At 37.9% G+C, this 17931-nt stretch overlaps 1 protein-coding gene across 1 annotated transcript; it reads left to right on the top strand.

Annotated features, from left to right (window-relative positions):
- The first annotated feature begins 50 nt into the window (after positions 1–50).
- Positions 51–17810, top strand: LOC111321471 (activating molecule in BECN1-regulated autophagy protein 1A). Its single transcript, XM_022924363.2, has 12 exons — positions 51–601; positions 6332–6390; positions 8179–8362; positions 10281–10456; positions 11762–11825; positions 12537–12565; positions 13095–14029; positions 14254–14439; positions 14713–14810; positions 16147–16203; positions 16350–16489; positions 17266–17810. The coding sequence occupies exons 1-12, from the start codon at positions 467–469 to the stop codon at positions 17303–17305; spliced, it is 2103 nt and encodes a 700-aa protein (XP_022780098.2). The 5' UTR covers positions 51–466; the 3' UTR covers positions 17306–17810.
- Positions 17811–17931: the final 121 nt, after the last annotated feature.

Below are 17931 nucleotides of genomic sequence, written 5' to 3'. Positions count from 1 at the left end.
TCAGCAGTTCATAGTTCACGAAGAAAAATATAAAGGATACTGACATGCAACGTCACGTTAACATTTCCCTTTGACAGTGAGGTATACGTTTGTGTTGGCGGGAAACCTCATTTGTTTTACAGAAGCAAATCGGCTAAAAAATCTATTCTGATCTCGATTCACAACGATCAGACAGTATGCAGTTATGCCTGGCAAAGGCAAATTTCACGGAGAATTGTTCTCGATGAACATTTCTCACATACCACCGGCATATTTCGCCGAGTCCATTCAAGGACTTGGTTTTTACGTGGGAGGTGAATTGTGGCGTCCTGTTTGTTTTCTGAAAGAATTTTTTAGCGGTGTTTGTTGAACACTAAGAAACGAAGCAAGTTTCGTTCATCGGTTTCAAATTCGATCAGTAGAAACAGAAGGGAAAGCAATCGTTCTCGTGGTACGGGTGACGATCGATTGTGAAATCTCGTGAACCATGCGGAGAACAGGAAAAGCCAATGTCTTAACTGCTTTGATCGATCGGGAAACGAACTGTCGAGGAACTCACGACCACAATTTGTTAACATCGTACGCCGAAGATGCCTCTGTGATGTCCTGTAATCAAACGAAGGTACGTACCATTTAGTTCTTGTCATTTCACCGGTCAATGTTTGTAGACTGGTGTTACTGTTGTTGTTTTCATGCGGATTTTCAAGTTTCCTTGAGGATTGTGTGACCTTTTTGAACTAAAATTAATCGCTTTAAGATAAATCGTAATATCAGTTTATTTCGATCGAGGGAAGGGGTTTTTCTGTATATTTTTATCATAAACCGTAATTTTACTAAATTTTCTTGGGTTTTTCGTCGATTTCCCACACAATGACGACATTTGTGTGCCTCACCTGCATGCAATAAGACAAACTTCATCCGGTTTGCTATCTTCGTTTCACGCCATGAAGTGGGTGTCAAAGAAAGCATATGTTTCCTTCAGTTTAGTTTCCTACTCGACGATATGTCTACTTTTCATTTAAACTTCCTAACCCGGGGCCATTGTTTACCTCGCAATCGCCTGTGTTTTTTCAATGTCAAGTTCATATTGACGTGCCATTAGTCTTTCCTATCGCCCTAAGTTCATGGTCAAAATCTGCTTTGTTTTTTGTTCCCATATGGACAACAGTCTTTTATTTAAATATATTTCCCACACGCTAGTAAGTGGGTATCTTTCATGATCTCTATACTTTCGAAGACAGAGCAGACTTGTACTGAAACTTGATTTTTTTTTATTCGTGCACTTATTACGTAGGGAACTCATTACGTAGTGACCTTGACAAAAAAGACAGAAAAAAACAATAGTAGTTTGGTCTTTGTTTTGTCGAAAGACTATTCATCTGTCATTCAGTATTCTGAATCTTCCGATTTGTAACGTGGTTGGTGGAAATTCCCATGAAGCTCTCGAAAACACAAGTAGATTTGTCTTGACCTTCGCGTTGAGGCGACCAACCCCGATGTACTTCCGGTTTTATAGGCGTCGATTGTGTTTAAAGGTATTCGCATCAATCAAAAGCGGTCTCATTTTAACCATAATTTTAAATGAAACTTTGTTGCCCAGATATTGTTTCCTGAATCAAGGTGTGGTTGACCTTGCTCGTTTTTGTCAAAGCAACCATTCATACACCCTTGATAAGACAGGAAATTATATTTACTAGTATTAAACTTGTTAGCATGTGGCGTGATTCACTACAAAACATGAACACGGACGAAACTTGCACAATTTTTTGAAGCTGTTTTTCTCGTATTTTGAGTTTTATTTGTTGTACACAGATAAATCATGAGATAGCTTCTCAATTAAAACTGAAAACCATTCGATTGAAAGACGAAGCCCAGACAATAATGGAAAAAAAATGCTTAAATTAATAAATTAATAAAATTAATGTTCAATGATATTGCTGGATATGTCTTCCAAATTGATATGTTTTTCAGATAATTTTTCCTTTGACATTGGCAGTGGCAATGGCCTTGAACTTGGACATCTTGTGTTTAACCCAAATATAATCATAGGTGATAATTCTTTTTGTGACATTAAACTTGGCTTTCAATCATTTTTGCTAAACATGAATTAAAGATAAACCAAGAGTGAAATTCTTAGAGTTACAGTATAATTATGTGAAGCTCACATCCAACCAGTGATCTCTTTACCATGATTTGTGTTTCTTTTTTTTTTTTATTTATTGGTTTTTATTTTATCTCCCCTTAAAAAGATGCAACATGCACTAATGAAAACATTTGAAGTAACAAAGTCAGGTTTGAAAATTAATTTTGGCTACAAAGTCTTCTGGATAGTTCTGTTTACATTTGATAAGGGAAATAACATGTGAGGAAGTATTGCAAGTACAATTGTCCTAATCTTGCTTAGATTTTCGAGGTGAAATTTCAAATAAGTGTTTGGGAACCTATGTGCAATGTAACATTTTACTTGGAATATACTGAATACACAATATGGACTTTCTATCTTTGGCACAAGACCAGTTTCTTACATCAACAAGCAGGCTATCATTAAAATAATCCTACAGTATTTTTTTGTATTGATAAAATTAAAGGTGACTTACACATGAACAAAAGATATACTATAAGAGATGAATAGCATGCATATTTCACATGACAGACTCTCCATTATAATTTTTTTCATTGTAAGTCTGTACTAGTCTTGAAATTAATTTTTCATGAAAAGCACATGATATTTTGTCATTTTGATTGCTTTTACACCAGAATGATTCAATTAAAAATATTGTTATCTCAAGAACTTTGGATGATATAGATTTAATATGATTTATAGCAGTGTCCTGTTGTCTTGACTTCCTATCCAAACTAGTTAAACCGGTTTGACTGCTAAGCTCCAAAAGTTTGATTTCAAACTAAAAATTTTACATTCCTTGCTTAGTTAGACTTTGAGATATCCATGTGTATGTCAGACAAGTGTATTTATTTGATTTTTTATTTTAATTTCGGGAAACTAAACTGGAATATTTAACCCAAAGAACAATATATTGATAAAAGTCAATTCTTGGAGTAGCTCTGCTTACCTTAATAATGAGTCTGAAGATTTAAATACAAACTTAACATTTGCAAATCAAAATTTTCGTTTTTTCACATGCCAAGTTGAAGCTGTGAGAGAGTGTGAATGCATTCCACTAATCTGAGCACTCAGAAATTAGGGACTTGTCTCAAATCATTGATTTTTGACCAATTTCTGTTCATATTTCTAGGAGTTATCTGACTTTTGTAGTAAATATAATTCTCTGACAGAGAGACCAATGTTCAAAAACTTGCTATGAAAGACACTTAGTGTTTTCAGTTAAATCCCTTCAGGTGGTTGTATATTCTCAGACCACCTTAGAACCTGTGAAACTACCTTGAAGGTACAAAATGTACATATAATGATATTGTACCAAAAGGAAGATTTTGAAAGTAAGCTAGTCTTGTTGCGCAATGTAAATTCTTTCAATTTCATATATTCTTCATCCACCTTGGATAGTTCTGTTTTGTTCTAGAAAATACAGAAACACTTCTCTAGAAACAATATTTTGATTTTTTTTTTCAGCTTAAACTACTTGACACAAGTTCTCATGTTTTCCTACCCTAAAAAAAGGCCTCTCTGTGCATGATATCCAGCTCTTGTCATTGTTTAGTATTAAAACGAGACAACATGCTTCATACCATTCTATTTTGGTTGCCAGTGAAACAAAGAATGTAAATCCCTTTTTATTTCTCATCTGCCACCTGCAGCCATGTCTAAAATAAGGAATCCATCATCCACATTATTTTGGACGTAACAATAGTTTTAGCTCAGTGACATGCATAATCAGACAAGTTAAATTTAGCATTTGGTTTTGTTCCTAAATTTTGCTAAAACTTATCAGCAGCAAGGAAAAAGCCACCTTTGTCATACGACCAAAGGTGGGACATGAATGTTTTATAACTTCCTACAGGGGGTAATTTTTTTTGGGTGGCGTGATGAATAAATTTTACCAACGATATAAATAACACTATATGGCTACGTCTATACATGGTTTGCGTATTTTAGTCTAAGAATGTGCACATTCAATATAATTTAATGTCCCAAATTCCCTTGAATTTACCAGTTGCAATATATTTCTATTGTGGTCATGATAAATTGACTAAAATTAGTATCAACATACATATAAAAGGTTTTTACAGGGGTATCTTTAATTAAGATGCAAAATTGTGTTGATGTGAGTTAAGTTATAGTCAATTTAATCTCATTAGTTGTGCTTCACTCATCAGAATATGTTCCTCTGGGCTAGGATTTAAAAATACTTTGTTATGCTATTTTTGGATAAATTTGTTATGTTCAACCGCTCTGAGGAGTTTTTTACCTTACAGTACATGAAAGAAAAAATCAATTTCTTTAACTTTCCTGTTCCAAATTATGTCAAATTGATTTTAATGAGATTTAAAGTGATTGAAGAGAAATGATTGGGTAATCATGTGGGCAGTTTGGCTTCTTGTCAAGAATCAGAAAACAAAGGGATTAACTTTTATGTAATAATTTACACTACTTGACAAGTGAAAATCTGGCATATGTTCAAATTATGCTTAAACCGACTTCCTTTCAGGTGATGTTATTGAACAGCAAGAGGAAATTTGCCCACATTCACATAAACTCATTAAATCCCTTTGTAAAGAAAAGGTTTGGCTAGTATTGCATTGCCAAAGTATATTTTCCCTGTGTTCTTGTGTGAAAATACATAGTTTTCATGTAATTAAAATAATGCCATCCTAATGAGACAGAAATAGGTAGTGAGGCAAAATAAATGCTACATTGTTTCTGTTTCATAATTCAAGGTATTGTCGCCAGTTTGTCTGAGTGCAATTGAAGGTGCTGTTAAGGTGTCATAGTGCCATCTGCTTGTGAAATTGATCAATGTCTACATGTACATGAATAAATATGAGTTCAAATGAAGTGTGAAGTGTCACAAATAAAAAAAGCTGCCTTTGATATTTGTTCCTTTTTAAAGAATAAAGGATCAGCTAACAGTGTATATAGTACATTTGAAGTGCCAGTATATTGCATTTATTTTCGCACATCTACTAATGTGATTCATAATGACAGCAAGAGCAGTATTGGTACAATGTAATTACAGTTTGGAATAGAACTAATAGTTAATTTAGAATGCTAAACATCCACTGGAACCTGCATGTATGAAAGTCCAAAAGTCGGAGCTTTCAAGTCTCATGAAGTGAGCACGAGACTCAGACAAATTCAGTCTTACTCTCTCGGCCTAAAACTATCATTTCTCATGCATTTAAGGTTTCTGATTAAACTGTTGATTTTGAAATATCAAACTAATTCTTTAGTTAAGTTCCTACATGTATGAAATTAATTATTATTCTTAATATGATCTACTCCCTGTTCCCTTTGTGCCTGCTTTGAACACCCACCAACAGAGGAAATTCTATTGCACAGTAACACAGACACTCTTCACACATGCACAGAACAGAGGAATACACGTCTTAGCTACACATACACTTCAATTTTTCACAATTTTCTAGGGTGCAGTATGCCCCCACAACATCTCCCTCCCCAGGGAGGTGAAGTATTAAAATCGAAAGCTTAGCATTCCAAAATCTCACTACAGTGGAACCGTGATATAATGATATGCCAAGGGAGCAGTGGAATTGGATCGTTGTATCGAGTTATCGTTATGTCAAGACGGGGTTCTGTCCCATACATTTTACTGTAACTTCTGCTGGGACTTAGCGTATTTATCATTGTACCAGGAATATCGTTATATCATTGATCGTTGCATCGAGGTTCCACTGTATATGGCAGAACATCACCTTGATCGTTCTTAACCCTTTTACGCTCAAGGTCTCATTTGTAATTCTCCTTGCTGTCTGCCATGCAATTCTTATGATGTTAGTTTGGAGAATTTGTCATTGGATTAATTACACTATCCCCTGATTTATATTTTCCTTAATTCTCATCACTTGATGTTATAATTATTGTTATTGTGAGGAGAAATTCTGTCTTGGTCAAAAACATGGGAGTTAAAGGGAAGTAACTTGGTTTTTAAATGAGAAAGACAACACTCTAGAAATCCTCAAATTTTTTGTTTTCAGCCATTTTGAGGCATCTATATAATTATATAAAGTTCTGACACTGAGTGCCTTTTGAGATTTCAAAGAATGATCTAACCTAAGAAAAAAAAGAGTACATTTAAGTTATGAAATTGAATAATCGGAAAAAAGGAGAGCATTTGCTGAACAGATTTAAATTTTGCTAGGATATGTTTGATAATTGACAAAGTTTACTACATGTATTTTTTTTTTTTTTTTACAGGAATGTGAGCTACCAGGATCACCAAGGTCAACCTTTCTTGTCTGCTTCAGCCCTGACAAGTAAGTTTTATTTTCAGTTCTTAGCATTATCATTGTTGTTATCCTCTCTGAATAAGAAAGATGGTGAGGTTTGAGCTTGGTGAAGAAATAGGGAAAGATGCTTTTTTTGTCTCTTCGCGAGGGAGAGAGAAAGAAAAAATTGTGAGTCCCCAGGAGGAATCAAACCTAAGACCTTCAGATTCCATAGTGCGATGCTCTGTCACTGAGCCACTGAGACTCCATAGTAAGCAAGACCCATATATTACATGTGTCCTGCATTTTCTATTTCTTTACCGAGCTCATAACTCACCATCTTTCTTATTCTATTTAAATCCTGAAATCCTGACAATGAAAGGGTTTAGGGAGAAATTTGGAGTCCTGGTAGAATCAATCTGAGTCCTGGGAAAGTCCTGGAAAAATCCTTGAAATATGTTTCTGAAAAAGAGTATGAACCCTGGGGTCCAAGGGAAGGAAAAATGAAATGACTCTGCTTGATTGAACAGCCTCCCTGTGTTTCCACCCCCCCCCCCCTCCCCCTTAATTTCCATTGCAATAAACTTTTTAGTCTAAAACGTGATTTCTATGTGCATTTTGTAACCAGGGCTTTCAATAAGACCTGGTATCTGGTGGGTATTCTGTTGTGAGTCACTGGGTGTATTTCACTGTGCTCAAGTCACACTCAAGTCGCTCTCTGGTGGGTGCTGTACTGAGGTTGCCGCCTATTTCAAATCTTGTTGAAAGCACCGCATAACATTAATTAGTATATATTAAAACAGTGGATAGCATTGAAGGCGTGTTCTGATTGGCTAGTCAAACTCCGAATATCCTTCGCTATTTACCTCCAAGCAACTCAGGAAAAAAATGGCATTCCGGTTTGCATCCGTGACAAGCAAAAAAATCACTCAAATTAACGACAAACCAGTCTCTGAAAACACAAAGAAAGCGACTAAATTTGGTTTGGCTGTGTTTAAAGGTAATGGTTTAAGTTTTTAACCCGGAGTTTATTGATAAAAACCAAGGAGAAAGGTTTTGTTTACAAATGCAAATTAATCTTACGTAACCACGCGCGTGAAAATGTTGGAATTGTTGCTAGAATGTATGAATTAAAATCAATTTTTGGTGGTGCATATTATCTCACTGTTTTAGTATATACAAAAACAACTATTCACCTCAGTGTTGATGGTTAGCAGTGGATATTTACCTTGCCGCTTCGCGGCTTGGTATATATCCACCACTAACCACCTCCACTTCAGTGAATAGTTGTTAACTATTTCATGTTGTTTGGGTACAAAACAACAAACAAACAAATACACTGTACTACAGTCATGAACAAGCAGTAGAAAAGTTGCATGAAGATAGAGGTTGTTCATAAGTCCCCATTCTCTCATTAAGCCCTGTCTGCATGGGAGATTGACTTGCAGAGATGTTGGGGTTTATCTTGGTTCCATTCAGTTACAACTACATATAACTCTCTTGGACGAGAAGATTTTCCTTCGTGGTTTGTCCCCCAGCATTTCATTTCTCTTTTGTATGTTATTAAACCTTACAGCTATGAGAATAAAGAAAGTCCTTAGCATGAGGTCAAGAAGCTCTTGATCATTAAGTTAATTCTCCCAGTAGGTGCAATAGGAAACATTAAGAACCTGCAAACTGATGTTCAAGGAGGTGGGGGGTGGGGGGGGATTATACTTATGCCCCTGTCCACACCTTTTTATCTGAGTTCAACACAGTAACCGTCAATCCACTGCATTTTGTACTTTCCAGTGTAAGTTAACATTTTAATTTGTGCTGGTAATGATTGTATTATAGGACCAAAATGGCATCTTCCCATGGAGATCACACTGTGCGTATAGTGGACTGTAAGACATTTAAATGCATGAATACTCTCAGAGGTCATCCTCGCACACCCTGGTGCATTGCGTTCCACCCGTCATCCAATGAGCTGTTGGCTTCAGGTTGTCTTGGAGGAGAAGTCAGAGTTTGGAATTTAAAGGTGGAGTAACATTTGTGTTGAGTTTATAACAGGGGAAGTATAGGGGGGGATAATAATTTATGGTGGATAGTGTGTGTAAAATGTCAGTACCTACAGACCAAACTGCAGTTGATCTGAAATCATGTAGTTTCCTTGGAAAAATTACTCTGGAGAGTCTGTTACTTGTTGAGGAGTCTGTATTATTGTGGGAAAGAAGGGTGAGAGAGAAAGGTATGTATTATTGTGGGAAAGAAGAATGAGGGGAGGTGGGAGGGGAGAATTTTGTGTACACTCTTAGATGCTTGTCATTTTGGTGCTCAATTTCTACATACTCTTAAAATTCTTGTCAATGCAGTTGCCTCCTTTAAATTTATTTTGGGGGTATGCTGTGTGTGGAAACAAAATGCATCTCAGTTTAAATAGATTTTAAAAGCTGGAGGTGCAACCCAAAGAGAGTAACTATGTAAAACATCATGATTATGTAACACAAAATGTTGGTGCTTTGAAAAGTTTTGACTTGACCCTTTTGCTCCCATGATCTCTTTAGTAATTCTCCCTACTGTCTGCTATACAATTTATATGATGTAAGTTCAGAGAATTTAATATTAGATCAACTAATAATCCTCTAATTGATATTTTTTTCGTGTCTTGGTCACTCATGGGAGTTTTAAGGGATAACATCGCTCAGTGTAAACTTGCACCGAGGCAATTACAGGAAGAAAAATATATACGAACATCCTTTTTTTCCTTCCCCATTTGACCCTAAAGAGTGACTATCACTGTTACTGTAATTTCCGGCCGTTTGCCTGCTGGTAATCTGTTGATTTTGCCTTAAACATGCACCACTGTGGGTAATAGGGAGGTGCACATTATGTGACAGTTTTGAAATGTACTGGCAGTTGAATTGAAGAAAATTCTCACCTACCTGTGTTTCTACCTCTCAGATGAATTTTATTGTATTAAGAGTGCCACAAAGCGGCACGAAAACATGATGCTGACTCGATTTATTTCGCGCGCAACTAGTTGCGTGACAAACAAATTACTATTGGCACACGCATAAACAAAACCTTGATGGTGACAAAAATAAACTGGGGATAACTAGCGTATCTGTAAAAAATTTCCAGTTAGCACTAGCTTCAGCTGAAGAGAATTGTCCCGTTTTAAGGGACTTGTTAGGCCCAGTAGAACTGGAGATATTGATTTTTTTGAGAAATCAACAAATCAACATCGCACAAAATGTGGCCATGAATTCGCATTCTGTCAATTATGCAATGTTGTGAGTTCTAGAGCATAGTTGTACAAATTTCCTTTTAAGTTGCGGGTTATCCACCAGTATGGGTAATCTGTTGACTTTTTTTTTCACTGCATGCAATAATCGGCCAGTGCGGGTAATCGGCCGTGTGGGTAAACGGCCGGAAATTACAGTAGTCACCTAATTTCTCCTTACAATATCAGCCATGAAGGTTATAACATGAAGGTTATAAGAATACAGGAAATGATCACCAACTGAAAAAGCTCTGGGCTGGGTTGTTCAAAGGTGGTTTAAGATAACCCAGGGTTAGTGTGAAATTTAATTGCAGATCTGAAAGCTTTAAAATTAAACTCACTTTAATTCCATTCGTTAACAATTTGGTGATTGAATGCTCCAAGAAGAATTGGGAAAATTATATTAAAACGGCTTTTGAACAGAGAAATATAGAAACCTGGACTAAAATTTAACCCTGGGTTAGCACTAATTGGTCTTCGAACAACTGGGCCCTGATTGTTAAACAAATTCTCCTTGTCAGCACCTTAGGAAATGTATTGAGAACAGTATGGAGAATATGCATACTGATGTTTGGGTGAAAAGGGTTAATGATCCTTTTTTGTGAGTGAGTTATGTGACTATTCCCTTCAATGTTAAATCATTATTCAACCATGTTAATATATTTCTGTTAAGACTGGAGATAGTGAAGTGTACACACCTCCTGACAGAGCTGTTATTGCCTCGCTTGCTTTCCACCCTATGGACCATGTGTTGCTGATCGCAACCAGCAACAAGCTTCTCTTGTGGAGCTGGGATCAACCTGAGCCATTTGCTTGTGTACAGACTGCTTCAGCTGAAGAAAAAGTCAGGTATGATGGAACCTAAATTTTTTTCATGTTGTTGAATCTCAGTTTGAAAGAACAAATTCAATTCCTTGTGTTTGCTGTACCAAAATAGAATGTCTAGGGTTTTAATGAAGAAGTGGAAAAAAAAATGATGTGGAGCATGTAACAAGTAAGAGGTCTATGTATGCGAAGGATTTGGAATGCGTGCCAGTTGTGTTGTAATTTGATGATTTACTCCTCAAGCTACATCAAAAGCTGGTTAGCGGCAATGTACTGGCACCTACAACACTTCATAGTGTCATCTGTTTTGCTTGCAAGAGGGCTCAAATATTTGGGTTTTGCCATGTATCCTTTGGGGCACAGTCACCTGTTATACAGTTGTCGACCCTTTATTGACATAGTGATTTAACGCTTTGACTCTCACGAGTGACCAAGACAGAATTTCTCCTTACAATACAATATCAAGCAGACCAGTGATGAGAAATATAAAGACAAATAATCAATTAGGATTTTAGTTGATCCAATACCAAATTCTCCAAACTTAACATCATAAGACTTGTATAGCAGACATTAAGGAGAATTATTAATGAAATCTTTGGAGAGAAAGGGTTAAACCTCTGCAAACTCATACAAGTTGGCCATGTACTAGTTTTTGACAGTGACAATTGTTCTGGTTACTATTACTTATTATTATTATTTATTATTATTATTATTTATTATTATTATTATTATTATTATTGTTATTATTATTTGGTTACTATTACTGTAAGATCAGCCAAGTCAATGTCAAGCGGGGATAGAAAAATGGTGGGAGAAAGATCAGGCCCTGGTTGTTCGAAGGATTGATAACGCTATCCAGTGGATAAATCCCTATCCGGTGGATGGCGCAGTATATTTTGGTAACACTTATCTGCTGGATAGTGATTTATCCGTTGGGTAGCGCTGTCCGCCCTTTCAACAACCGGAGCCAGGCCTGTGGTCTTGCAGCACCCAGTGGCCCATGGTGTCTTACTTTTGCTTATAGGCAACTCAGGAATCTTAGTTTTTTTAATAAAAAGCATTTGCTGGGCACTCTGGATTTCACAGTTTCTGAGCCCTGGGCTCCGTTCAATTTTTCTTAGAGCACAGCCTTGAAGATTATAAATTTTTAGTACATGAAGAAGGAAACATTGGGGTCACCCATACAGAAAGTGGAATGTTTTAAAAAATCCCATGTGCGCTGTAGGTGGTATCCAATGATTGGAAGCTGGGAAAGAAATTAATTTCATGGCTCATACTAAGGACTTTAGAATAATTACAGTAGAGTATTAATTGGCTAAATTTTTTCAGATTGGTGGAATTTTCACCTCTTGGAGACCATATTCTTACTGCAGTTACAAATATACCCCAACCAGTAAGTAAATCATTACATTTTCTGAATTAAGGGAAAAAAAGCTTTTTTTTTAAAATTTGAATGGCAAGCTGTTGACTACTGTGTAGAGTATATCTTTAGGTTAGGGTCCCAGGTGATGTAAAAATGTGTCCAGAACAAATACTAGGGTGTCACTCATATCCTTAATACGTTTCGACATGATTTGTGATCATCAACTGAACAGGCATTCAGCAGAATCTTGGTGTGACCTTATTCTTGCTTGGAAACAGTTCTTGCTCACCTAATTTGCGGCCTTCTCTTCAACTTTTGATCTAAGAGTGACTGGCATCTAGTTTCTCTTTAAATTTCACCCTTGAATCTAAAAGTAAGATCACGAGAATAAAGGAAATGATCACCTCTTGATTGTTAAACAAATTCTCCTTGTCAGCACCTTAGAAAATCTATAGTGAACAGTATGGAGAATATACATACTGATATTACGTTGTAAAGGTTTGCCTCATGATGTAAGGGTCACGCTAATCAATTGTGTTTTGATCGCGACGTTTTGACTGATACAGTCCCAGTCTTCATCTGGCTACGCGGCGGAAAGTTTAGGTGTCGCTATTTGTTCCACCTTGGTTTGAGGTTTGTTTGACAGAATAAAGAATTTTTTTTTCACCATGATGGCAATTGTGTGTCTTGACTGAGTAACGGCTTAACATTTTTTTTTTCGATCATTTTTTTGTCCTACAGGCTAGTAACTCTGGAACAATTCCAACTAGGTGAGAATGTTTTAGAATTAGTTAAATTATTGCTGAAGAAATTTCATTGCAATCTTTTTTTTTTTAACCATTTTGAGTGTCTCAAAACAGCTTATCGTTAGTTTGCATCTTCTTAGAGCTAAACAAAGCATGTAAAATTTGCTTAGGGGATCAGTCATTGGAAGCTGCGCGCTAATTTCCGCGAAAGAGATTACAGGAAAAGATAAGAAACAACCGTTGTCATGCAAAGTTAAGAAAAAAAAATGAAAAAGTTCGTAGAAATCTGTAGGAGACAAAAATAGGAAATGCAAAGTTCAATTATTTACAGTCATACCATTCTATTGTGAGGTTTATCAAAAAAATTACACGTTTTTAAAACACCGTGACCCTCTAGCTTTTGTGTTTGTGTTTACCTTCAGTGATACAACTTGGCTGTGACAGCCTCAGAGTTTGATGACTTTGCCGCCTCAACGTTCGCATATGCGCAGACTATTGACCGCTTCATTTTAGAGCCACTCACTTTTCTGCTTATTTTTGTTTTTCTTTGCAGTCGTTCTTCCGTAGTTAACCGTCTTCTTCAATCAGCTGGCAACTCGCGAATGGCCGGCAATCCATTCGCTTCTTACGTTTTACGTCCTTCCGCGTCAAATTCTTCTACCTCATCGTCTACTTCTACTTCTTCCCCGTCTACGGGTCTCAACGCCATTCCTGAAGCATCTAGCGGTACATCAAATTCTTCTGAAAGCATGCTTTACTCAAACTCTGTGCCTGTAACGAGGGAAACTGAGACAATTTCAAGCTCGGTAATAAATCAAAATGATAACGAAAACCAAGATTACAGAGGAGCATTCGCCGTATTTCGAGCCCGCGACAACAACACTTGGAATTTTAACGTAACTAGTGATGACAATGATTCGGCTGTTTTAGAGAACGAAGCGACTGGAAACTCAGTTAGCTTTGAGTCTGATTCGAGCGACGACAGCCCAGGGGGGGTGAGCATGAGTGTGACTGCGGGGGACACAGATGTGTATTCTGATACACCCGATGTAGAACTTCCGACCATGCAACAATCCGTACCTTTTGACTCTCAATATTTCACTTCCGCCCCCGCTGACCAGCCAGACGATCGAGTCGTCGGCGTAGGCCGCGTTATCAATGTCGGTCCCAGCTCATCTCGAAGTAGTTATCTCTCGCACGGTTCCAACCATAGCTCAAGTTTTGCTACACTAGGTGGTAGCCAGGGGTCTGGGACTGCTGTCGCTACGGCAACAGCGCGAACGTTTAGGCACGTACATACTGCGGTGGTGGTCGCTGATGTGACTAACGGAGGGCCCCAGTTTGCACTGAGGACTGCTATAAATAGAGCCATTGCTGGGGCATTCGCAGGTTGCGGTGAAGGAGCCGTGGCGAGTAATATAATAAACACCACACATCGCTTACAGTGGTGGAATTTTTCTCAAGTGGAGTTACCTGATTTGAAAAACAGTGAGTATCCTTCTCTGTTTACGCATCCGTGAACTCTTTAACTCCCAGAAGTGATTAACAAGTAACTTCTCCTTCTAATATCCATACATTATCCAGCAAACAGGTAATGAGAATACTCAAACTTATCAGAGCCTCTAAGTGATGATAAGGTACTAATACCCATTTCTCACAGCTGTAAATGATTTGCAAATAGCACACAGAAGCTAATGGAACATTATTTCCAGGTGAAAGTCACGTGATTGCCTCCAGTTGTAAGATTCACAACGACGCGAGCTGCGACATATCAAGTGATGGAAAACTACTGGCCACCTTCGTGCCTAGTGCCCAGGGCTTCCCTGATGATGGTGTAGTGGCGGTTTATTCTCTTGAGAAAGCTACTCTAGGACAGTGCCTATTCGCAAAGGAATTCGGTGAGGACATTTTTTCATAGCGTGAATTAGTTTGCTCTACATTTAAAGCCGTGTTAGAGTTCAGGAACAGAAAACGGGCGGAAAGGAGGGGGAGGGGGAAGTGTTCTTGCAGGAAAAACGGGGGAACCCGTGGGATATCAATGTCGAAATAGAATTTTCACTTTTGTACTCACCTTCCACGCACTAGAGGTATGAAAAACGGTGCAATGCACGTAGGGTGTCTTTTCTTTAGTGCCATTGGCTGATTCCTGGTTTTGTCACGGTGTATTTCAGGGCCGAACGCTATCTCCATAAGTCTGTCTCCGCTAAATCGTTACATTATGGTCGGCTTAGCAGCTAGGCGACTTCACTGGCATCTCACGTCCAGACAGGTTAGTCATTTGTCACGTTAAGTGTGTCATTCGACACAGCGGTCAAACGTAGGGCATGCTCGAGGGGTCAAATTTTGGGCGCCCGCGCGACATTTCTGAGTAAAATATAAGAAACAGTCGCTGTCTCGCAAAATAAGCGAAAGAAAATCGAAACGTTCATAGGATAGGGTTCGTACGCGTCTTGAAAACCCTTGAATTTCAGGAGGCCGATTTCAAGGCCTCGAAAGTACTTGAATTTCGTTTTGGGTCCTTGAAAGTCCTTGATTTTTTATTGAACAACATCGAAAAATATCTCCTTTTGTTTTGCACCATCGGTAAACCCAAAACATAGATGTTAACAGAAACATTTTTCTTGGTTTTGAGGTAAAATTGTCATTACAAAATGTCCCTGAAATTTCTAAGTAGGGTCCTGGAAAGTCCTTGAAAAGTCCTTGAATCTTTGGCCTGAAAAAGTGTACGAACCATGATAGGAATCTATAGGGACTAGGAAAACTCCAGCCTTATCGAACATAGAGCTTATGGGTACCCTGTTGATTTACCATTCTGTTTTGAACTTTATCAGAAAAGTAATACGCTTCCAAAACACCGTGACTTACTGGCTTGTGTGGTTGTTTGTAACTTTTGTGAGACAACTTGGCATTGAAAGCCTCAAGGCACGCCACCCGTAGAAGTCATTACAACGCTTGCACATGCGCAGACGTTTGACCGTTGTGTTTTGTTATTCTAATGCAAGCTTAGTGGAATTGCGCATCCCTAATTTGTTACCAGGCAGTCAGTGTTATTCGCAGCGTTAATGAAGAAGTTGCTCAAAAGAAGCCAAAAATATGAAAATTTATGGTCTAATCGAGAGGATGAATTTTTACGTTCGAACGTAAAGTAACAGCAAAGTGGTTTTTCGTGTTGACAGTAGCAGCAGCATCATCAGCAGAATTTGATCTTTGAGAGAGACGAGATACAATCGAGGATTAACTGTACATGTGAAAAGATGGGATTCAAAACTATCTACCTCAAAGAGTGATAAGCTAATTTCTCCATACTTTATCACTCCTAAATCACACATCTAGGTCACAAAAATAAAGGAAATGATCACCAACAAACGATGATCTTGATTGGTTAACAAATTCTCCTTGTCAGCACCCAAGGAAATGTATTGAGATCAGTATGGAGAATATGCATACTGATGCTATGGTGTAAAGGGTTAAGGCACAGTAGATCAAAGTGACAGAAAATTCCCAGCTTTTAGAGGATGAAGTTTGATTTTTTATTATTATTATTATTATTATTATTATTATTATTATTATTATTATTATTATTATTTTTAACAAAAATATTTCAGGTTGTGGCACAGATTTTTCGGCTGACTGGCAAAGAAAGTCCATCAGACGCAGTAAAGGTATTATACAATATTTCTCTTTGGCAAAGTTACAAAAGATTATACTGTTTTACCACGATTGTCGATGAAGAAAGAAAATTAAAGACTTTCAAATGGCCACTGATGCTTACGGTTTGTTAATTACTTTTTCGTAATTTCTTAAACAGCCCGTTGTCAGTATTACGCATGACTGTAACCCTGATCAACGGAGTCATGTGAGTGTAAATGCAGCGTTCTTCCACCCTCTGGTTGGGAATGGTTTGGTGTATGGCACCAACCGAGGACATCTACACATGCGCCAGTTTGGGTAAGACTTTTTCTTTTTAGCAATTCTTTAATTTTTGCCGAGGTTAAACTCCACCACGTGATCATAGTGGAGTTAAAACTTTTAAGTTTCTGAATGAACGTGGAGAAAAAAAAAACTTCAAGAGTCACGAGGGTTTTTCTTATGGAGTATTTCAGTAGAGTGTCAATAGTGATCTGGTAGTGTTTAGGTTTTTCTTTACAGTGCTCTGTTAAATAGGTTAAGTCTGTTTATGAGCCAAGTGGCCCATCAGGCCGGCCGTTAACTCCGGTTTCCGTAGCATGAAGCAATTGGGAGTATTTCTACTCCCTCCTGGATGGGATGCCAGTCCATCGCAAGGTCACCCCCCAACATTAAAAACCTGGGGTGAATAGAGGCACTGTGAGAGTAACGTGTCTTTCCTAAGAACACAACACAATGTCCCAACCAGTCGAACCTGGACCACTCGATCCGGAGTCGAGCGCACTAACCATGAGGCCACCGCGCCTCCCACACAATGCTCTGTGATTGGTCGAAAACTCGCGCCGCTTTTTCGATCAATCAGATTTAGAATTAAAAGCAATCGTGAGCTTGTCACTTGCATTTTCTATTAAAAAAAAGTATTGAATATTTCATCCTCCTTGCACTCATTTGCATATTACAGAGTTCCTCAAGAAACTCTTATCGACCATCACCCGACCTAAAACGCATCTTGTTGTTATGTGGTAGTCACAACAATGGACTCGATGATAGTCATGATTAATGCGGTTTTATTTTTGTTTTGTTTTGTTTTGTTTCAGGCGTCGCAGTTCATCCGGGTTGTCGAGTCTAAGTGGTTGATATTAACTATTCCCAGTTGCTTTTGCTGCAAGATTGTAGGCGGCAAGCTTTTCAAAATACTTCTTTTGGTCCCGACGCTAGGAAAAGAGTACCCTCCGTTTTGCAGTTTCTCTTGTGGTCCAATGGGGCAATTGCAACGGAAGGAGGAGAGGTATTGGAAAACAAAAATGGTGCGGAAAGAGAATGCTGGCTTTGCTCAATGTTTAAGCATTGAAACGATTTTTAGCACTAATCGCGGAAGAACCTATCAGATCACAAGAGCACAGGCATTAATTTGTAATCCAAAAATGCTAGGATTTCGTCCTTCATGGCTGCCAAAGGAAAGTTAGATTTTCAAAGAAATATTTGTATACTTGAACAGTAAATTATTGTACAGTCCGCTTTCACGCTAGCACTCCACTTTCCTTTCGTTTGTGTCAGCGTGGACTTCTTTAATGCATTGGAGTATGCGCTGTGTTAACAATGTACATAATCTCATCAATGAAAATAAATTATTTTCCTTTTACGTCGTGTATTGACTTTCATTCTACCACCAGTGTGTATTTATTTTGTTATCTTCAACATGGGCAGGCCGAGTTATGACGGTAGCGTTTTTCGGTTTCCCCGAGTGGAATGAATTTGGCGGA

This window comes from Stylophora pistillata, chromosome 10 (genome assembly GCF_964205215.1).
Source record: "Stylophora pistillata chromosome 10, jaStyPist1.2, whole genome shotgun sequence".
Lineage (NCBI taxonomy): Eukaryota > Metazoa > Cnidaria > Anthozoa > Scleractinia > Pocilloporidae > Stylophora > Stylophora pistillata.
The sequence above is the reverse complement of the archived record's forward strand: the minus strand, read 5'-3'. Positions and strand labels throughout refer to the sequence as shown.